This window comes from Opisthorchis viverrini (assembly GCF_000715545.1).
Source record: "Opisthorchis viverrini unplaced genomic scaffold opera_v5_233, whole genome shotgun sequence".
NCBI lineage: Eukaryota > Metazoa > Platyhelminthes > Trematoda > Opisthorchiida > Opisthorchiidae > Opisthorchis > Opisthorchis viverrini.
The window spans coordinates 547,078-571,014 of record NW_008751886.1 but is presented as its reverse complement, the minus strand read 5'-3'; the positions used below and the strand labels follow the sequence as shown (position 1 = coordinate 571,014).

The following is a 23,937-nucleotide window of genomic DNA, read 5'->3' as shown; positions in this document are numbered from 1 at the left end:
AAGGTAAGGTAAGGAACCACGTTTTGAAGAACCAAGACAGTTGATAACGCAAATTAGAATAGCTCGAAAACCACAACGATCAGTAAATTTGCTGTGCATGAGCATTGCTCCGGACAATGCCCAGCAGAAGGTCATCATGTGTACATGCGTGCGTTTACTGCCGCTGAAAGGTGGAAATCATAAATAGAGTCCTTCTGGTGTTCCTTCGTTCTTTCTGTATAGGACATTTTCCTTGGCTTTCTTGAAGTCTTCATGGGTGACTTTCATACGCCGTTCCCTGAGAGCCAGAAGACCGGCTTCCGTACAGATAGCCTAAACAAATATGAAGAGACGATTTGAATGCCAGCATAGGTTCAGCATTGTGTTCAAAAGAGCGGTGTAAACAGAATACTCGCAAATTGTGGGGATTACAGTCGGGCCGAATGCCGTCAACAACAAAAACCCATCAGTATGAGCCCGGAAGAGAGATGCAACATTTACAACAGCCACCGACCCCTGAATACATGAGCGCATTTCCAGTAAATTAGTGAATAAATAGCCACTACGCCCATGGTTTCGGGTGAAAAGGCGTTGCCCGATGACGATACTTAATTCAACGAAATACCCCCAAATGCCGTAAGCGCGGACATATATGACGTTGATTCCATAAATAAGGCTGCGATTGAATACTCTCTGGTGAAATGCCTGCTGGCAACTCGCCGGTGTGTATGCTGGTAATAATCAGCGCGCGAAGTAATATTGATAGGGCGTTTCTTACATGTGGAGCTTTTTGCAATCCAACCGGAACTCTGGCGGCGTTTTGAAGCCAATTGTAAAACAAGTGTAGATATTCATAGAGCTACTCTGTTGGAAATCTTTCAGCATGTCGTCGTCACGGATAACGACCGAGATGCAAGAAAAACTAGTGAATTGGTGATAATATTGGACGTAAATGACTTGAAGATTACGTCAAAGCTTAAGTGAAAGCTCCAGTTTGGTTGGCAAAAAACAAATTGAACATAACGCGCACAGGATTCCACCATCTTCAGGACCAGCTAAGAATATTGGTAATATGAGTTCAGAGAAGACTGAAGCAAGAAGCAAGCACAGTTGTGGTAGTCCCTAGTGGTCCCTACCACTCAGGACACTGATCTAGCCAAGTGCAAGTAGCAACACAATGTGAAATAATCACTAAGCTGTGGATCCTTTCGGTGCGCTGCTGCTGTGCAACTCTAAGGAGGCACGGAGACAATAAAAAAATCAGGATTGGAGTCAAACTATTCACACACTCGCGTTTTGACCACGGAGCTTGTAGCGGTTACCTCCTTGTTCCTTCAAACAGCTTCGCTTCCTGTCTAGTACATCCGTGCTCACTAGATCATGCGACCCCTTGGTTCGGCAAACACTCAAATCACGTGACAAAACCCTGTCCCGGTTGGAAACCAGACGGACAACAAGTCAGCTCCCGTCTTGCACCCGCGCGCGCGTAGAGGGGCAGGAAGTCAACCAAACTCCACAAGTTCAGAGACAATTACGGAACACTTGTAGCAGCTGTACTGTGGAGAAAACACGTTCCCCCGTGCGGACTTTCACCCAGGAACTTCCATGAGTTTTCCACAGACGATAGGTTTCCCTTCTGACTTGTAGTGCATTTATTTTTATACATGGTGCAACTCGCCACTGCAAACTACTATCCACTATGGTAACTATGGCTATCATAATCTGTGCACTAATAAGCTCGACTGGTCAGATACACACGCAACAGGTAACCTCGCGAACTATGAAAATCCACAGAAGAAAATGACTTACGACAACAGGTTTGGAGTATTTTCCCTCATTCCGATTCTCGAGGCTGTACTGAAAAGTGATTCTAGATTTTCGGAATCGGAGTTAAGGATCAAAGTCCGATATATTCGATTAATCAAAGTGTGAAGCAATGGTGTTCACCACCAGAGTCGCTGTCGACAAACAACCGGTTAAAGTTAGCACTACATCTAATTTGACTTCAGTGGTTAATTGTCATGAGTGATCCAGTGTGGGAGACACCAAGCCTGTTCGACGCTCCATTAGAAACGCCTGTAGGGTATGCTGTAGACGGGTGTGACGTACCGCTAAAGTACGAAGAACAATCCACTCTCGTTAACTAGGAATCAAGAACAAGAGTTCCAGAAAGTCCACCGTTTAGCATGCGTCTTGCGTTCAAAGTGTAAATTTAGGCTCAATAATGGTGTATGAATAAAACGTTACTGATAAACTGGGGCTTTTGAGGCGCTTTAAAAATCCCGGGTGTTTTGTAGTAGCCCTGGTATTTTGAAAAACGAAGTTACAGCAAAGAGCTGTTCGCCAAACTGCGTCAGTGTTACGTCCATTTTACAAACGAATAGTGGGCCCTGAGTATCTTGCCAAGAGCTCTTACCACTAAATTAATGTTGCGTACGAAGCCCAACGCGTAAGTGATGACAGCCAAGAGAGAGCTAGGTGGAAACAAAACGATACGTCCTGTATAAAGCAAACGTGACCAGGTTGCACTTCTCGTAGTAGGGCATATTCGGATGGAATCAGTACGACTACCAAGGCGTTCATAACTGCCAGTTCAAAGCTGGAAGCATCGCAGTCAACCACTGACACATCATCAACGTCATTGGGAGCTGTTCATTAGCAAATATGAACTAAGCGGTCACAAGCCATTCGATACGAAAGTAAACATCTCATCTGCACAGTGTTTCTGGGGTCTTTTGGAACTTTCCTAGACGTTCATTGAGTATTAAACAAAAATAAACCAACACTGCAGTGGTTCCATAATTTGTATAAAGATCTTCACCTTCCATCCGATGCGGGGTGCGGAGCTTGGACATCAGACCATAGACTACTTGCGTGCTTCGTCAGCAGTATAGAGCGCTTCATAAATACCGCAAAGTTTGCACTAGCTTAGGCGAGACAAATTCTCGAATGCCCGAATGATCCCACCTGTGGTAACGAAAAGGAATCTCAGTGGGTCCTGAGTGATGTGTGGATAAAGCTACACTGCGGCTGCAAGCCAATTCGGGCGAAGAATCGGAGACATGTTTAGGTCTATGACCACGGACGTCTCAGAACTACAGCTGGAATCGGCTAAAAACCAGTGAATTCGCATGAGGAATTTAGTGAAGCATGAATTTCTTTTCTAAAAATTGCATCCCGTATTGCAAGCTAAGGTGGTTGGACCATATGTTACGAATACCAAGTTACCGCCTACTGAGAAGAGTGCTGTTTTCTGTGCCTAATTCAAAGTGGCGAAAACCCAGAGGTGAACGAAATTTGATGTGGCGGGAGGAAAGGAAAGTTGTTATGAAAAAACTGGGCACTGTTCATCTCGCAAAATTGGGCCCACATGCGCCACTCTGTGTTCGGCTGGAAACATTGCACTACATGACAGCTAACCGATGTCAGTGGCGTTCATGCTATCAGTTTCCGTCCAGACTGGCTGAATGTTGGAGGTATGGGCACTTCGGATGCTTGTTGTAGCCCAGCCCTAGATCCTCTTGCCCGTCACATTTCTTTCTTCGATTGTAATGCCTTATTCAAACTGACTGGCGCGAGTGAATGGCATTCGAGTACCAGTGCTCTCATCTAGTTTTGCTGATAATGAAGAGGAAGCTGGATGTTCAGTGCTGCTCGATGTAGCGAGTGAATAAAATTAGCGTCGTAAACAAGACCAGGGCTTCCAAGTTGTAAAACAATTACTCTCATCGCGGCTAGACTGAGAAAAAGGGTCTTTCGCAATCCACAAGGTATCCAGTCAACCTACAAACAAAAGCTGGATCAGTTCGACAAATGCTACACTACAGTAATGCGACATCAACCTCCGATATCCTATATCACAATATGACATCTTGTAGAGACTTAAGCCTACATCGAATACTAACGCTACAAGCTGTCAAACAGTCAGACAAACCTGTCTGAGAACGACGGAGCAAAAGAGGCATGAATTATCGTTCAGCTGTAGCACCTGTTCGGTGCCAGGTTGCTCAACCTTAGACAGGGGAAATCGAGAGGTTCGAACTACGAATGTTACGGACAGTGAATTCGCGCTCTAACCACTGAGCCATCTCGCCCTCCCCTGCATAAATAATTCTCTCCAAAAAAAAACAAATGAGGTTTAGAAGCTGGAACGTCACCCAGCCATCATACTGCAAACACAAGTTTAACCAGTAAATCGACTTTCACTGCGCAAGTGCAGTCCAGTCAGGAATCAGAACAAACCTGGAGTGGACCCACCCCGAAGCACTAAAGATCAGTAAACACGAAAGATGTGGCGATTGTAGTGAAGGGGTCTACGGGTTTTCTTGATTTTATCCGTCCGGACTTTTACCAAGGGACTCTCACATACGCTCCCATTTCGCACTGTATTTGTTTTTATACGTATCGCAACCATGCTAAAAACAATTATTAGTGCACAGCTGGCGATAGCCATAATACAAATCAGATGGTGTATGTGCACTAATAGAAGTTTTTAGCATAGTTGCGATACGTATAAAAATAAATACAATGCGAAATGGGAGCGAGTCAAAAGGGAACTTATCGTATGTGAGAGTCCCTTGGTAAAAAGTCCGGACGGTGGGAACGTGTTTTCTTCGCAGTACGGCTGCTACACGTGTTCTATGATTGTCCGTGGACTTGGAGTGCTTGGCTGACTCCTTGCTCCCTGCGCGCGCGCGAGTCTGTGTGTCCTGACTGGGTTCGGTTTTCCTTTACGTAGATCGCAGTGCGTATACGTGGGCGCGTCGGCACATGAGTGGTTGCTACACTGACTAGGCCGTGCAGACAATCGATGTCCGATGAGTCAGCTTAATGCGACGTGTTTGTGTATATGGGAAAAAAACACAAGCCTCGCGATCCAGTGAGCGACTGTGAGTTTAACAGTCAAGTATGTGGGTGACTGGGGCGCTACACATACAGCAAACCCAAAAGCCGTTTGCTGAATTCGTGGTCATTTCTTATTTGTCATGCGTCAACTTGGTCCAACTAAGTAACACGCTTAGCTCAAGCACAGCTTTCCTGGGACCCGAAGGAAGCGGTCGAGCTAAGACAGTATCAGGGTGCGAAAGCTCCGAAAAAAGACGCCTGAGAAAGCATCTTAAAGATCGAAATATGCACCACACAACTGGTTGCTCACATCCCAGCACTTGAGCTACCAGACTTCGAAATTTTTACGCTCAAGCCCACAGCAGTAACTGAGGTCTGGTTCCACTCTCAGTTTCGCGTACTTATGCAGAATGTGCGCCGGTGGACTTTTGGAAAGTGGAATTTACCTTGATATCGGCTCCAGACAACTCGTCCTTCGATGTTACGTATTCTTCCAAGTTGACATCCTCAGCTAGAGTCATCCGGCTGGTGTGGATATTGAATATACGTCTTTTTGTTTTCTCATCGGGAAGTGGGAACTCAATTTTTCTGTCAATCCGACCTGGTCGAATTAGGGCAGGATCTAAGGTCTCGATCCGATTAGTTGCCATGATCACTTTAACGTCTCCACGAGAATCGAATCCGTCCAGCTGGTTGAGCAGCTCTAACATAGTACGCTGGATTTCACGCTCTCCACCTGAATTAGATTCGTACCTACAAAGTATCACAAAGGACAGTACAAGGGTAAAGTGGATTACAGCGAGTGAAACGAAGATGTCTACTAAACGGAAGCAAAATGCTTTTGGGCCACCCAACGAAATATAGATAAAAAATAAATCGTTCAGCTGTAACACCTTTCCGGCGCCTAGCTGTCATGCCACTCGAAGGAAGCACGAGGGCTGGGATACTGTCAGACTGCCCAAGCCTAGACGGAGGGAGTCGAGAGGCAGGGGTAGGGTTCGGACCGCGCACCTTCCGGTCAGTACATTCGCACTCCAACCAGTTGAGTCATCTCTCAAAAGGAATGGGTTCGAAAGTTTGACACAAACGTGATCAAAGTTATGCGACAAAGCCTCAACTGTCCACGTTCCTGGTCTCAACAAGTGCTCAAGACTGTCACTGACAGGCACAGTGAAGTTTGAAAGTCCGCACAGCAAACAACGACGAACGAAATTTTGGCTCGGTAGTGTGGGTTTCCGGTGTCCCTTCCGAGGACACTCGTGATTGTAGCTGACGGTGCGATTACACACAAATTAGGAGAGAACATGTCGGGGAAGGCTCAGCAAACGGGGCACGAACTCGAATGCGCAATTAGGTCAGCGGCGCACATTCACACACATACACATGCAGATATACTAGTACTGGACAAGATAGCTTTTACGGCAAGGTGAATGCTGGTTACAGATGGACAAAACAAGTACATGGACGGAGTAAGCAAACGAATGGAAGACTTATCAGGGGGTCAAATCCAATTCACATGAATAAAGAACAATGGCCTGATGAGAACGCAAAACCATGAGCTGACCGGAAACTGTGGAACAATGAGGAACTGACAGTCATAAGGACGATTCAAAATGATGTGATCAGGTGCTCATGAAAAGGACACCGCAATGGGAAATGGTGGCGTTAACTACTTGGTTTATTTACTAATTTAACTTCCTTCCCCACAACAGGTTCGCTTTGATGACCGCACCTAAAGTTCTTCATGGGTGGCTTTTCTACAGGAGTTGAGCATCAGAAATTTATCTAAACGCTATTTTCAACGCACCTAGCACAGAAATGGAGGTAGAATATTTGGAACTATAGACTTAAGAGCAGTTTCTCAATATCCCCGACCTGAAGCTGCCACCTTGTCGTGGTGATCGGGTTTCTGTACTGCAATGGTCCACAGGCTATATTGGCTGGAACTCAGTCCGTGAGGGTTCAGCCATGCCAGGAAGGCCAACGGGGAGCAGCCCGACGAAGAATAGCGAGTTCCAGCACCACGAGTATAACGATGCGCTCTGGAGGTAAATTCGTACTGTTCTCTGTGACGAGTGTGAAGGCAATAAGGTGTTTCCTCCAGAGGACCAGCAGCGATCCTGCCTTCCCCCGAGGAAGGACGGGTTAGAACAGGTCGACCCAAAAGCCGCAAACTCCGATCGCCCACGGTTGACCGTGACCACCGGCGCATTATTCAATACGGTCGAAATACTTTTAAAACCAGAGTCCGGTGCTTCTCACAAGGCACCTGCTGTTCACAGCTGCACTAAGAGTGAGACAGTAAAGCCCAACTTCCTGCACCCCCGATTGTGCGCTGTGCGGTTGTCTGGCTCAATTAAGATTAACAGGTCGATGCGGTAAACGGTGTGTGTTTGTAGTATCAGCATACACCACAACAGGTAGCAGTTCTGAGGCTGAGAAGGATGGGCTTTATCAAGATCTGTCACGATTGCTTCGGTCAGCAAGGACGGATATAGTAATCCTGAGGGTGATGTGAATGCCCACGTTGAACGATGAAGTCCAGAAGAGGCACAGTTAGATAGCGGATTTGGAGTCGATGCTAGGAGTATGAATAAAGGGGAGCGGCCTCTCCAGTTGTGTGCAGATCATCGTCTGTTCCTGGACAGTATGAACTTCAACACAAAGGCACTCACCTAGCACTTAGCACAAGACAGTCGTGGACTGAGTTAGACCATATGGCTATCAGTTGCCGATGGAGAGCCTCAGTTAAAGGTCGTCATTCCTTCTGGTGTACTGATCACGCTATCGTGCGAGCGCGCTTAGTACTTCGCTTTCCTCCAGCACTACGTGTACCGAAAGAGAGCAGCTCTGTTCATCAACTTTGACAATTTTCAGTGGTTGAAGAGCTGATATGGCTAGTAAACTACTGGAAATGTACAATCACGAGAAAGACGATAGTTTCTAGGAGGTCGAATGTAGGCGAGTTAAGGATGCAATGCTCTCAGTTTTCAGAGCAGTTTTTCAGCCCATCTGATTCGAATAAATGAACACTGGATACCTTCGCGATCAACAGATCTTATTGCTGCCAGAAAGGCCACACCAGCAACTAGCGACTATGATGGTGGACGCAGATCCCTGAAACACCGGATAATCAGGAGCTTGAAGAATGACGAAGAACGCTGGTGAATTTCGAAGGCCCAGGAAATGGAGAAGGCTTTCGCTGAAGGCAACAGCCGCACTCTGTTTCAACCGATTCGATCGAAGGGTCAAAAGAAGACAGGTAACAGTGAGACACTATGCGCAAGAGAAGGAGGAGCGATTCACTCCCTCAAAGGCCATTCTGAGTGGTGGGCTGACCACTTCAAAAAACAATTCACTTGCCTCCTTCAACACAACTGCTGGAAGGACCAGGAGGTCCCGAATGGAACATTGATACCAACCCACCATCAGCAACCGAAATTCAACGTGATATTTCAATCCTGAAGCGCGACAAGGCACCTGTTCCCGATGGTCTACACCCCGCGCTCTTCAAAGGTGGTGAGGTCCTGGTGTACACTCTGACAACCATACTGCAGAAGATTTGAAAATTCGTATGCGTACAGCATGCGTGGGTGGAGTATTGGTAACACGCTCGTCTCGCATGTCAGATGTCCGGAGTTCAAATCTCGGCACGACCTTTGGATATGTACTGTTGATGAGCTCTAATAAGAGCGAACCTCGAGTCCAGTGCTTCCGTTTGGTGTGGATTCACCGGGATCATTACGCCCAAATGGGAGGACGACCGTTCAAATGAGTGGTGTGCATGTGAAAGAAAAAGAATATCAGTCGAATGGAGTTCTTCGACCGTCATCTCAATTTCTTAAAGGGGAGCAAGAACGTCGTATGAAAACCATCGTGGTATCAGCCTGGTATTCGTGGCATCTAATTTGTCCTCTGGCGTTATTTTTTACAGGTTGACGGGTTACCGGGAGAGATAGACTGGCTGGGATCAAACCCACACCTCATGTTTGCAGGTGAGCCAATCCGTGGTAGATAAATTTGTCTACATGGACAGCTGTATAAGTTCCGGTGGACCGGCTGGAGATGAGATTATTTCTCGCATCGGAGGCCAGGGCAGCTTTTGCTAGCCTGCAACACCTATGACGCCGGCGTGACGTGAGCTTGTTTGTCAAGGGAAGAGTTTACACTGCGGTAGTGCGATCCATACTGCTTTATGAAACAGAGACGTGGTCTCTACGCGCAGAGGACATACTGAAGATGTCAGTGTTTTATCATCGGTGTCTTTGAAACATTGTCAAGTCTGGTGGGAACATCGGATTAGTAATGCTGAGGTACGCCAGATGGTCTTACGAAGAAGGAACTCTCCCTCACCGAATGAATTACTCACGCTTCATAGGTTGCGCTGGTTGGGTCATGTACTCTGCATGCCAGAAGACCGTCTGCCTCAGGGCTCTTTTCGCCCAGCCCTTTGCTGAGTGGAAGCGAGCGAGAGGCGGACACTGTATTACCCGACAATGAGGTACGGAAACACTTATCAGTAAACTTAATCGGATAAGAAACTGCCGCCTCCCTGCATGGGGACTCCGGGACTCAAATCACTAATGGTTAATGACATTGGCAGAAATGGCCCAATCGGGCGGTCAGTGGCGTTCATGCATCAAAGTTATCACCTTCAATGTGTAGCTACCCAATTTCCAAGAGATCTGAAGAGGCCTTCGCCTCCAATGCTTGGTTGTATATTCCACTTCCCGTTTTCCGGTGATGGGAACTGCAGCAGTTTTAACCAATGTGCCTATGGTACACGGTTCATAGCTGATAGATAGAAATGAATGTTCCAATATCCATGTGATAAAGTTCCACATAAAAGGACATTCACGAGACGAAACAGGAATTAGTGAGCAATCAATTTTCGAACATCACTAGAGTAAACGCGAAGATTAATAGCATCGGGACAAGGACACTGCTTCGGATGGGCGAACCAGGCGTGAGACCGAAATTACACCGTATCCACATGCTCCTGTGCGTCATAGATACTCCATAAGATTAATTTCGCCGTTAAAATGAATGGAAGAGAGGTGGAAAACGTATACTTGTATAATTGCACGAATGGTTGAATTCATGTGATGATATTTCACCAAGTGATGTCCAAAGAAGATCGAGACTTTACAACTTACCTTTTAATTCCAACTGCATCGATTTCGTCGATGAAAACAATGCTCGGAGCGTTCTCCTCTGCTAGACGGAACAGTTCACGAACAAGTTTCGGACCATCACCCAGAAATTTTTGAATCAATTCGGAACCAACAACGCGGAGGAAGGTAGCAGAAGTTTGGTTCGCGACTGCTTTTGCTAGAAGTGTTTTGCCTAAGATAGAAAACGTAGACTATTTTGATCCTTGGTTGCACTACCAGAATGTGGGAAAACAAGACTGTTCTGATACAGAAATCACGTAGCTAGTATGGACTAAGATTACAGGCTCACTCAGTCACAAGCACCGTGCATCCCAAATTCTGAAGCCGAAATAAAATACACGACTTGCAGTTCGGAGCTGACCAAATTTTCAGAATATCCACTTCAAGAAACAGTTGGAATCAGTCTCTTCTGTGTATATGGGGCGGGGTGGGTAGAAATCGAATGCACCTCAAAGAATGTAGCAGAAAGTTAGCCCAAAACACGCACAACTTATCACAACAATTGATATTGGACTGAATGCTGCGAACGTACCAGGTTTGTTGATAGGCCGCACGTTGTCTAGCGACTTAAGCTGATCCAGGAATTGGTACTGAAAAGAAGAGCCACTCTCTGTTTTCCGTGCGTCTCATATCCAACCCAAGAGGACCACCAGTTGGGCAGCGCCTAGTCTACCTACTTGAGCGTTCATGTCACCACCACAACGGTCTGAGCTTTTAGCCGATCGGAAAAGAACATCACTCTTGGCAGATTCACGGCTACAGTCCATCGGAGCATAAGCACAGGTAATAAACGGGGGGCAATAGACCTCAAGTTCTCGAGGTCATCTCACAGATGTTGCCAAGCGAGCAGCGCGGAGGCAACTGTCAATGGGTACCCTGTAAAATAGGGACGCTTCCGCGAGATCATTAAACACAAAACTTACCCCCCAGCATATCAATTTCAGAGGCTTCCGCATCACCAGAGATACGCAACTGGAACCTGGGAAAGATCGAGGGGACAAATGATCCTATTACCGAAATTGAGTACTGCGGCCTTGTTTCTGACAGATAGCACACACCAATGCAGAGAAAATCCAGCGTGCGAACAAGGGCCACTTGCTTGCTTCAGTGTGCGCACATTAAAGACAGCTAAGTATACCTGCCTTCAGGGTTTCAAAACAGGCTTCAAAGTGTTCACTGAAGTGGAACACAGTTTTTGCAGCTGAGTGTGATGCATGGCTAACAAAGCCCTACTGCTGGGACCTTCGGAGATAGCACTCTAATTGGGGTGGAGTGATGTACAGGAGAGTATATATAAAAATGTAATAGGGACGCGAGCTGTAGTATGTTTTTGCTTACCCGCCCTGCTGAACGCAACAAGCAAAGTGACCCGGCTGACGACACCATGCGATGGCGGACGTGGNATGTTTTTGCTTACCCGCCCTGCTGAACGCAACAAGCAAGGTGACCCGGCTGACGACACCATGCGATGGCGGACGTGGCATGATAGTTTTGTTTGTGGCGTTCATGGTTATATGCGGGTTAGGATATTTTCAGAGCACCCACATCTAGACGGAACGATTAGGGTCCTCAACCAAAGCCTAGGCTCAAACGTCTGGCCACTAGGCAACGGGCGGATGCCGGCACACTATTACACTTGTACAAGTCTTTAAGGAAGTTGCCATGACTGTGCCAATCCCCAACCTGGGGGAGCACGAAAGTTTATTCTTCAGGCCTCTATTCACTGACCAGCCTGGTATGAGGGGTGAGATGGCCCAGGTGGATAGAGCGCGAATTTATTGACCAGAAGGTCCGTGGTTCGAACCCGACCTCTGCCTCCCGACTTCCCCTGTCTAGGCTTCGGTAACCTGGCAGTATCCCAGCCCTCGTGCAACCTTCGAGTGGCATGGCAGTTAGAATCCGAAAGGGTGCTAGAACTGAACGAGTTTTTTTTAGGAATGAACTCTGCGGTGAGAAACTCAAATCCCAGCGTAGCTAAGCGGGTCACCGAGGCACACAAAACGCCACACAGCGATAGGGTTTAATTTCTTTGCAGCTTGTAGCACCACGTATAAAGCACAAGGATGAGCATAACGGGTGAAACTAGGTGGATGCGAGTAATCGGGAGGCGATCGACAGTGACCTGATGAGTTGGGCGGACGAACCAAAAGTGAAGAAATTGGGATGGGTAAGTAAATAATATATTGACGGTTTTACAAAGCCACCGCAGTGCTCTGAGACTCAGTTGTAAAATGAGAGTCACGAAAAGTTCGACCTTACGACCTGTTAAGTCAGGTGAACGAGCCAATCAGAAGTCTACCTTTTTATGTTGAAGTCAACGAAAATGCACAGTCAAGCGGCCTGAATGAAACATGGCTTTGCGATTATCATTCAGTAGGAGGAACAGTTCGAGCACAATATTGTCACTGAAGCCGATAAAAAATGATTGCGGTTTTCTGGAAGGTTAAATTTCGACCACACAAAGTGTCATCATCATCATCATCATCATCATCATCATCGACAGCATGACATCAGTGGTCAACACCGATGCTTCACTGCCGTACAACCATGACTTATTTGAAAGCCTTATTGTAAAGAAAAGAGTAAAGGTGGACGGGGGAGGGACTTAGTGCCAGCTTAACACAATCATTCCGAGGTGCCTACACCTCCAGACATTCACTCGGGCAATCTGGATAGAAACTGAAAACAACAAGAACGCCACTGACATCGGTTGGCAGCCATATCTTGTAGTGTCTCCAACCAGGCACAATGAGGATCACGCGGTCCCCATCCTGGAAGGCGAGTAGCACCGACAGCACCCAAGCGTTTCGTAATCTCCTTCATACTCGTCTGCCAAGTCAAGGGTTGGCCACCTCTCTGTTTACGCCACTCTGAGTTGGGCATGGAAAACAGCACTCCTTTCGGCAAACGATGGTTCGGCATACGTAACACATGTCCCAACCAACGCAGCTTCTGGTGCTGGACACATTCTTCAATGGAAGTACCCGTTACACAACCGAAAACGCGCTTTCTAACTGCCTCGTTACGGAACCAGTGCCCACTAATCTGATTCCAAAACCATGAATAAGGGCTTTATCCTGATATAGTCACTTCTGTCCCAAAAGGAACGACCGAATGTGACAGCACTCGATGAGGAAATCTGCTCATCTCACGATCCGACGAAAGAGGCGAACCTTTGCGTCTATGTGACAAGCTGGAGAAGTACCCGTACACAACCGAAAACGCGCTTTCTAACTGCCTCGTTACGGAACCAGTGCCCACTAATCTGATTCCAAAACCATGAATAAGGGCTTTATCCTGATATAGTCACTTCTGTCCCAAAAGGAACGACCGAATGTGACAGCACTCGATGAGGAAATCTGCTCATCTCACGATCCGACGAAAGAGGCGAACCTTTGCGTCTATGTGACAAGCTGGAAGAGGTGTGGACGCTGTACCAGAAGCTGGTCGCAAGCACAATCTTTTGAAGACTTTCCACGAGGACCATTGTGATAAGCTGTAGAAGTGTTCCGACACCCGCTAAGCAGAGTTGTTGTTTGAACCCGTGACCTGAAACCAGAATTCCACTCCCGAATTCCTATCTAGTCTAACACTAACCAAGAGCACTATGGATGAAGATGAAGCAGACAACTGATCCCTTACTCTGACTTACGAGACTTGTATCAGAAACGAGCACTTACCCGTTCCGGGTGCGCCATAGAGAATAACGCCTTTGGGGGGTTTAATGCCCATTTCCTCGTACAGTTCTGGATGGGTTAATGGGAGCTCCACAGATTCCTTGATCTCTTGAATTTGCGCCTCTAGTCCGCCGATATCTGCATAGGTTTCTTGTGGTGCTTTTTCAAGCTTCATTACAGTCACCATGGGATCAACCTCGTCAGTTAGGACGCCTACCACCGCGTGCACCTTAGGATAAAGTAATCACATGAAGGAGAGCAAACCTTGTAATTCAAAAGCACAGAGCAACCAGGTTCTAGGATACCCTTGTCAACGAAGGAAAGAATGCTGACGTAGTGCTCACTTCCAACGGAAGTGGAAACCACCACGTGGTTGTCGTCAATAATTTCCTCTAATGTTCCGACAGACATCGGTGTACCCCTTAGGTCATCCACTTTCGACCTCTCTTCCTAAGAATAACAGTTACACAACACGAATTTTATACTTCATGGCGTTCTTCATCTGTTTTCAACCGTTCTTGATTCTTTATGAACTCTTCTTCCATTAACAAATAATCTTTTATACGCTCCATTTTTAGAAGCCGGAGCTTGCATCGTGTGTGCGGGGTGACCTGGGGCAACTTGCTCGCACTGTCTGGCCCTTTAGAGCGCTTGTGTTTTCCCATGCGAGTGGGAACGGGTGGATCGTACTCCCTGCGTTTGCTCTGAACAAGTTTATTATTGAGGGATATCAAAATACTTTATCATCTTTCTTCCCACTTTCTTGGTTGGACTGTCTCTGACCCTACAAAAGAGTTCAATATAGTCAGAGGACCAACCTACCATTTTTAGCCCGACCTTGAAACTAAGGGATATTTCAAAGCACGCGCTTTTTTGTGCGGTCATTTTTTAACGGCAGTTGTACAGGGCGGCAATAAATAAGGAGAGCAAAAAACAACATGATAAAAGGAATTATCTTATATCTTTCGTTTGGAGATGCGAGTGATCCTATGGGTGGCTCAAGGCTGAGCAACTTTTCGACTCAGTTTCAATTACCACGTGTTCGCGCCCGGTTGCAGAACTTTTGCTGATGGAAGTGTGGCAACGCCGGAGACATATTTGACTCAAGGCACGGAAGTGTTCTGATATCTAGGGGTACCACCGAGGTGCATGAAGCGCGTTCGCCTAACCAATGTTAAGTTGAAGCTCATGACGTGGTTCTTCTTCCCACAGAGGGCGACAGGCATAATCGTGGCGAATTTTCTGTACTCCCGCAAAGAACAGGGCCTGGGCTTTGAGCGGACACCCCGTTCGAGTGTGAGATGAAACAACTCATTGACCAGCGTTCGGGATGCTTCTACCTGCTGCGGTAGTGCTCTCAACCAATACAGGAGGATACGTCAGATTATCTTGAGCAGACTCCGCGGGATTGGCCTTTTCAGGGCGATGGGGTGGCTTGGACGCCAAATGGAAAATGTCAGGTAGATGCTGTGGGTTACAAAAGAGACACCTGATGTTGACTTTCGTTCCAGGTTGTGGCTATGACATTCGACAATTTTGGATCTGTGTGGGCATTCTGTGCAGAGCAACGACCCAAACCGGGTTCAATGAGTCTGGCCACATAGGACAAGCGGCTATCATGATACGGTTTAAATTATCGTTGCAGCTAGCTCCAGGCTGCAATTCACTCTTGTGGATTCCAACTTTAATTAATGGGAGATGAAATGAAGCCACAAAGCGGTCCTAATTTTGCACACACTGACAGATGTCCGTTCGCTGTCACCAGCATTAACTAGATGCACCAATCTAGGATCTCGGAACGGCAACGATATAGATTCTTCCAGCATTCGCCCACTTCCGACAGAGAAGTGCATTTTGACTCGTTCACCATTATCATTTTTACCCTCGTATTTGGAGCCTCCAGTTTTGATATATTTATTTGTGTTAAGCCGTGGTTTCTCGTAGCATTTTAAAACTATGCCCTTGGATTTCAAATATTTTGGACGATTATAATGCAGACGATCATGATTATGAGATTGGGGCTACTATTTTTGCGTTCTACTGAATTCTTTACTCCGTCATCCCCACTATTGCTATTTATGACCCTGACCATAAACCCAACAGTCAGAAGCCGAATAGGCCTTATCAATGGCTTTAGACTTTAGTTCATATTGACGCGGCAGACCAGGACGATCCAGCCACGGCACCAGGTTTGTGGTTCTGGTTCATCATTTTTCGCATCCTGAAACGAGCACGATGTCTCTTTCGCCCCTTCTCTGGTTTCGTACACCACCTGCAAACATTAACGATCTTATCTTGTCTCAGAAATGCTCAGTATTCAAACGATGGAACTGAATTTTCGAAAGCTACGACGTGTCCCTGATGGACTAGGAGGGACATGCAATTGAGTTCAGGATACGAGTATAAACTTTTGAGCCCCGTCTAGGCATCGCAGAAAAGCATTCCACCGAACTTTTCCGCCAGTGGTAAGATTGCTTCAGTGATAATGAAATTTTTGGTGAGCTGAGTAAATGTGAATGTAGATCAGGATAATCTTTGGTATGAGCACATACACAACAAAGTGGTGCATTTTGGCGCAAAAGTTTTATTTCAATCCCAAACGTTTCGCAACCAAAAGCATTGTGTGGCTAATGGCACCGTCTCGACTTGATATACTCCCCGCCATAAAGAGTAAAGTGAACTGGCAACTGTGTCTTCTTTCCCATTCGGTTTAGGCGTAGTCAAGTCCACATCAGTTATTGCCCACTACTTATGACATTGTACTTTTTCGCGCAATCCCCATCACCCACATAACCCTGGTCGCGCTCTATTCTGACTGTAACCGTATGACCATGCCAAACGGTTGCCACTTACTAGTTGGGAATAGGCATTCTTATGACTACTTCTAAATCCGACTCGGCTTGTTCTCGCGTTTGATCCCCTGTGTCAGGTGACCAGCAACTTGGGTGTTGGGTGGAGAGCTGCCTCCACACATTGTAATTTTTCCCCAGAAAGCTGTACACACCGATGGAAATGCTGTACACCTGTGCTCCCGATCGACTCTCCGTGCCACGAAATGCCGAGTAATATAAATGCGGAGCGGTAAGTCCGTCACATGTGCTTCACGGGTTCACGGATTGATAAACACGATCGAGGCTTTTGCCCAAGTTTCCCGGGTCAGTTTTTTTGTCTTTCAGAGGCTGTCGTTCACCTGAAAGGCACAAGTGAAGAAAAGAGTGAAGCACTGCTCTTTGTGCTCTCAGCGCGGGGCGGTATGCATGCCAGTACCAGGATTCGCCTAAATGTGCCCAAGGGTTCTTTGAACCGGGCTCTAGAAGGAGCGCGGAGAACAATCGGGGGATGGTCGGCAGGCCTCACTGCTTGTGCCCGCATATCTGACTCAGTCCAGTTCAGAAGCTGTGCCTTTGGTGAGGAGTTCACTGCTGCACCTTTGTCGCCTGTCACGGACAGAAGCGCCGATATCTTCACGTTCTTTGGGCGCTACTTCAACGTGAGGCTTGCCTCTTCCAGAGCAATTCTGCCTTTGGCGGACGAGGGGCCTGTGTTGGCCGAATAGAACCTGCTGTTCGGAGACGCAGCCGGTTGTGTCGGATGCTTTTGGGAGCACAAGGGTCTATGACTAAAATCAGTATGGCCATGAATTTGGGGGCGGCTGAACTGGCACCAAGTGGAAGCCTGTTACGCACCCTCTAACCTAGAACTTCTGTGACCCAGCTTTCGTGCCTCTTGAGGGTGATCCTCAGATAGACGTCTGATCATTTGAATGCTGTCAGCCCGCTCCGCGATCTTCTGTACGGCAGATGGGGAGGAAAGTGTGACTAGAAGCCCAAGTGTTTGCTTGCTTCCCTTCTGGTGTAACCATTGTGCGTGAAGCGATTGGTGATCAGGCTTAGTGAAGACACTACTAAGAAGCGACTGTGGCCTTTCCGTTGTCGGGATTCTTCTGGAGAATGACCCCTAGACTATCAATCTGGTCCCCCTCAGGCGCCTGCCCACCAGAGACGCTGTGGCGGTCTTTACTGCTTCGTCAGAAGGCTGATGGCTTTTCTCGCGGCCGGCGGACCCGGGATGGACGGCGTGAGGTACTCGTTCAGCGAAGAAACTTTCTTTATCAACTTGTGTTCAGGTCACTGCATTCTTTGTGTTTGCATACTCTAGTGCTTTAGAAAGGGGCTCCAGTTTCCCGTCAAGTATCCTGGTCAAAGCGGAACACTCACATTGGTCCTTTTGATTCAGCAATGGGGACTGGGTTTCGTTTTTGTTTGCCTTCTTAGCTGCGACATGCATTGCACCCTTAATGTAAAGACACCTAGCGCAGACAAACGGGTCGGAAGAGTTAGCATATTGGCTTACTTGATCGTCCTGTAAACCAGTGCAATTGAAATGCCACCTGGTCTTGCTGGTGTGGCATTGCATGCCGTGTTTTACGTTTGACTGGCAGCCAGTTCGGCCGCATATGTTATGGTCTATTGATGGTTGCAGGGCGGCCTGTATAAATCTATGTCACGGTTAAGACTGGACGTGGAAATAGTAAGTTAGCGCAAAATAACGAGTGTTATCCCTTAAATGTTATGGCAAAGTGATCAAATTCAACAATCGCTCGTGTGTACTACGTGAATAGCTCGAACAGCGATGAAATTATTCCACTTATTCGCACGTGAGACAGACGAAACCGATTTTGAACGTTCTGCGCAAGGTCGCCCAAAGAAAAGTTAAGAAAATCAGTGTGTTGAGCTGAAACTCATCCAATGGCACCGCATCTGCGTAGGCATATACCAAATGGAAACGTTGCCGGTGTGCTCCACGGAACGCTTGCAGGAGAGGGTCGTCCAAGGAATAAGAAATGATCTAAAATAAAGATAGCTAACCAGGCAGGCGATAAAAATTTTGCACCTAACTGCACGCCAGTTATCTTTAATATGCCTAGGGGACTGGATACTAGGGATGTAGTGGAGAACAGGAGCTAGCGAGCAGATCACTGAAGATCTCTTTCAAAAAATATCGAGATGACAGGACGGTGGAGGTAACACTGAATCTTCTCGTTTGGACATAAGAATCGTTTTCCTTCTGGCGACCCATCTATAGCTGGGGGACACGTGATCCCAACTCACCTCGATTTTTCAAGGCGGGCACGGGCCTTCCTAATATTGTGGATAAAAATAAGCGAGTGTTGACTAAGATGCATGCTTAGTGATATCCCCAGTAGATCTCCGCGTGCATCACTTATGTTGCCAATTTTCATGGACGGACGCGCGGAAAAACGGTCCATGATATGGCATTGCGAGCGTGCAGGAAATCATCAGGAGTATAACATCAGGGCGGTTTTCATGGCGTTCATAGGTCACCCCTGAAGTGTGATCTATAGATGCATCCATTTAAACGCTACAGTCTATTGAATACAGTAGAAGACAGTTTGAGAAATCTGGCCAACTGGTAGGGTAAAACCAGATTCTAAACTTTGGGATATGTATCACCTGTGGTTCAAAGTACGGATTGCGGTGGCAGGCCACTGCCGTTTATCATGGGGCCCTCAGTATGCATGATTCTTGACGTGATATCCAGACGGTCCAGCATCATCACAACTGTATGGGTTGTCGCGCCACTATGCAAATGCCTAGAAACTATAAAAACGAATTAGGAAAACGTAACTAATCATCAAATGGAGTGATAAAACCGTAATGAGTAGTAGCTAAATTTTTTTCCGTAAACTGCATTCACTCGGCGATAGATTTGGAATGAAAATGTATACACTTCTCAATCTACCTCATACCTTCTGCGAAATGTTTTAGAATTCTTACTGTTATAATGGTAAACCGCCCGCTTATTTAGTCTCACCGTCGACGATGAAAATTTCGTATGTGCCCCAATGTTGCAATATCAATATTCAGATTCATATGCACCGCTGGACGCAACAAAGTTAATGCTAAAGTGATGTGCACATAGGTCAGTCGTAAGATCACTCCATTTCTGCCTCCTTATAAAGTTACCACATCTTTACGGGAACAACAGCCCGTTGTCTTCACCGTAAATCCTAACCATTCTAAGCTCAATCGCCTACTTAATCGCAATCCCATCCTCTCACTAAATGGGTTCTTTCTGAGAAACCAACTATCGGCTGTCGTGCTTGTGTTTGTAAACCCTACACATAAGGAACATATAACACGCTGAAAATCGCTGGCTATTTCAATTCATCTTGAGAATTTTCTATATCTGTTGCATTGGTTCCGGCCTCATCCAGTTCAGGGTTCATAAAATAGCACTGCCGCACACGCTCGCCTCCATAACCATCTCTACAATATCCGCGTTGCATCTAAATTGACCATACGTTAATTCCCCCATTCATTTGATCATATAGTGGTCTTGCTACCCAATAAGCTAGTTTACGAGGATTGTGTGGCAAAGAAATAAAAATAATTACGCTAGGCTGTTTATACAAAAATAAAGAAGTCAGATGGAACGGACTCACTAACAATTGTTCTCTTTAAAATAGTTCGTCGTTGGCCCAGGCCAGCGAATGAACGATAGTCAAATCATGTTGGTCCAGAGGTCTTCTTCTGAACAGTTCCCACATATAATAGATTCCGAAGATGTCTGAAATGTTTTGGTACCAGAGTTAGTACATGAGACTTGCGAATGACCGCTGCAAGCGCGAGCGAAATCAGAAGAGATAGTCGAAGCACGTGACCACGCTTGTATTTCGTGAAATTGTACAAGTGCGGGTTTTTGTAGTTTTTCGTATTCAAACAAAAAACGATCATGCAATTGATGAAATACGTAGTGTTATAATGGAAGTAAAACAAAGGTACAACAAGCCACACTGCTCTCACACTAGAGCGTTGACCGTGAAAAGGAAAAACGCTCAAATAACTAAAGTAACGAATCACGTTTCTCACCTCAAGTTGCGTAATCAGCTAAGTGCTGAGAGAGACGGACGCGACGTCCGAAACGACTAGTGGAAGGAGTGAGGTTTGCGGGAGGGATATATTGCGTAGGTGTGTGTTGTTGGGATAGCAGGATTGCTGGATGTGGTCCCGGGTGCTTCAATGTAGGCAGCTTTCAGCCAATCAATGGAGACGGTATCACGCATTCCGCTTCTCTCTAAAACAAAGTATTTGGAGTGACGTTCGATATCCTTGAAGGGGCCATCAAAACAGGGTTAGAGGGGACTCGTCGTTGCGTCATGTCGGACAAATACAAATGGTGTAGAAGAGAGTTCGGTTGAGATGTGCTCCGTTCGCGTTGATCGTCTGGTCGGTGTCGCACGAAGTTCGGACATTTGTTGTTTCAAACGGGAGACGAATGTAACGGGTGATTCGGGCTGTCCGCCAGAAGAGGAAACTAGTTCACCGGGCAGACGTAGAGTTCTACCGTATACTATTTCGGTTGGGGAACAGGGAAGATCCTCCTTAATAGTGGAGCGAATAGCGAGCAAAATGAGGGGTAAAGGAGAGGACCATGAAGATAGGTTAATTTGCGCAGTCAATGCAACTTTGTGGTATCGATGGAAACGCTCAACCAAACCTTTAGAACAGGGGTGATACGCGGTAGTCGATATGTGATGGAAACCGAATAGTGTAGAAAACTCACGGAAGAGATTACACTGAAATTGTGAGCCGCGATCCGTAGTAACGGTGGAAGGTATACCAAAATTACTCACCCAGTGCTGCAAAAATGAAAAAGCAACCGTTTCAGCTGAAGTATCCGAAATGGGTACAGCTACTGGCCAACGGGTAAAACGATCAATCATGGTAAGGATATGAGTGAAACCGTTTGATGGGGAAAGAGGACCAACAATGTCGAGATGGACGTGTGTGAATCGAGCATCAGGAACGGCAAATGAACCGATAGGTGAGTTCGTATGCCGAGTTACTTTACTGCGTTGACAGGCGATGCACTGTTTGGCCCAGGATGTCAGGTCCTTATTCATGAAGGGCCATACAAAGCGTGCACTAATCAACTTCCTTGTTGCTCTGATTCCTGGATGAAAAAATCCATGGAAGTGGGCGAAAACAACGCGTCGAAAAGCTTCGGGGACGATTGGGCGAGCTGATCCGGTAGACATATCACAAAAAATGGTTCCGGATTGGAGGGGTAACGGAATTGAAGAGACTTGAAATGAAGGGAACGATAGAATGGGCAAAAAATTAGGATCACTGTTTTGAAGGTTCGCCAGCTTGGCTAGGTCCAACTGCGTGGAAGGGTGAAGAGCGTTTATGTCAGGACGGGATAGGGCGTCTGCGACGACATTGTCCGAACCTGGAGTGTACCGAATGTCGGTAGTGAACTGTGAAATATAGTCGAGATGGCGTATCTCGCGTGGTGAATATCGATCAGGCTTGGCGTTGAAGGCATAGGTGAGTGGCTTATGGTCGGTTTGAATGGTAAACGATCTACCCTCTAACAAGTGCCGGAAATGGCGAATAGCAAGGTAAATTGCGAGTAATTCACGACCAAAAGTACTGTAACGCGTTTGGGCAGCCTGCATCTTCTGCGAGAAAAACGCTAGTGGTTGAGATGTGTTGTTAACAACTTAATGAAGCACGGCACCGACGGCAGCGTTCGAAGCATCAGTTGTCAAAATCAGGTTTGTGCTTTCGTGAGTACCGAGGAAGGGTAACTTTGTGGCCTGAGCAATGGCTTGCTTGGATCTTTCGAAAGTGGCAATGGCGGCGGGGGCAAAGTAACAGATTTTTCTTTGGAGCCAAGTAAATCGGTCAGTGGCTGCAAAAGATCTGCACAGTGAGGGATGAATCGCCGGTAGTAGTTGATGATACCTATGAAACGACGAAGTTGGGTGAGAGTGGTGGGTATGGGAAAAGACTCTAGGGCCAAAATGCGATCGGGTAATGGTGAAATACCTGTGGCGTCAATGTGGTGACCAAGAAAATCCAGGCTAGTAACACTGAATAAGCATTTGTCAGTGTTCAAACGTATGTTGTAAGTGGAAAAACGTTCAAACACTGCTCTGAGATGAGCTGCATGTTCAGCTGGGAGGTGCTAGCGACTAAAGCATCGTCAAGTTAGGCATACACAAACGGTAAGCCACGTAAAACCTCGTCCATGAAATGTTGAAACGTTTGGGTTGCATTTCAAAGACCAAAGGGCATACGCGTTAATTCGAAACGGCCAAACGGTGTTGTGACGGCTGTTTTGAGAATGTCATCCGGGGCTACGGGTATGTGGTAATATGCTCTTACGAGATCGAGTTTACAGAAGATGTTTGTATGGCATAGCGTACTTGAGAAATCGTGGATATGTGTGATGGGATACCTGTCTGGGATAGTAGCGTTGTTGAGAGAACGGTAATCTCTACAGGGTCTCCAACCCCCTTCAGATTTCTTAGGTACCATATGTAGAGGTGATGACCAATGACTCGATGAAGGGCGGATGATGTCGATTTCGAGCATGTATTCGAACTCATGTTTTGCGATTTGTAACTCATCCGGATGAAGTCGGCGGGGGTTGGCATGGACAGGTGGACCTCTCGTCTGAATGTGGTGAACGACGGAATGAGTGACCGGTTGGGTGTACTGACGGGTGAGTAAGGGTTGGAAAATTCCTAAGTATGTCAGCAATATATGAATCCGTTAAGATAACTCGGATACCCGTGGATGAATTTGGGGCACTAATTCCATTGACTGAGAGGGAAGTAAGCGCGTCTAACAGACTTTTGTTTCGCACGTCGACAGATAGATTGTAATGGGTGGGGAAATCTGCACCGATGAACGGTGTTTGGAAGTCGGCCAAAAGGAAGATCCACTTGAACGCACGCCGCAATCCAAGGTCAAGGGTGAGGGAACGTTCGCCATATGTAGCGATGCGGGTACCGTTAGCGGCTTGTAACGAGGAAGAAGCAGAATCGGGAAGTGGATTCTTATGTGGCAGCACAATAACTTCAGCTCCCGTATCTACGAGGAAACGTAGACCACTTGAACGATCGGTGATGTGGAACAGGCGGCTAGTGCGAGGAGGGCCACAGACAGTCGTCGCCGTTACTGGCTGGCGTGCTGTTGGGCCATAAGATTGGTGATACCAGCACCAAAAGGGACGGGCACGAAATAACGATCTGGATCGTGAACGTGGTCGATGCGATATAGAAGCAAGAAGTGAATCGAAATCTGTAGTGGGTGAGGGCGAAAGACGGAGTTTACGGGGTTAGTGAGGTTAGTTGGGAATGTTTCGTGTATTTTATCCGCCATTTGGGCTAGCTGCTCCAAGCTGTGGTCATCAACGAAAGCGCTGATGACGTGGGACATGGAGGG

The 23,937-nt window shown here is 46.8% G+C and overlaps 1 protein-coding gene across 1 annotated transcript; it reads right to left on the bottom strand.

The window, feature by feature from the left end:
- Positions 1 to 22,160, bottom strand: T265_08645 (hypothetical protein; the record flags this gene model as incomplete). The annotated part of the gene is made up of 6 exons (XM_009174511.1): positions 1 to 312; positions 5,271 to 5,577; positions 9,981 to 10,170; positions 13,679 to 13,888; positions 13,924 to 14,125; positions 21,333 to 22,160. The coding sequence occupies 6 exons, from the start codon at positions 22,158 to 22,160 to the stop codon at positions 178 to 180; spliced, it is 1,872 nt and encodes a 623-aa protein (XP_009172775.1).
- Positions 22,161 to 23,937: the final 1,777 nt, after the last annotated feature.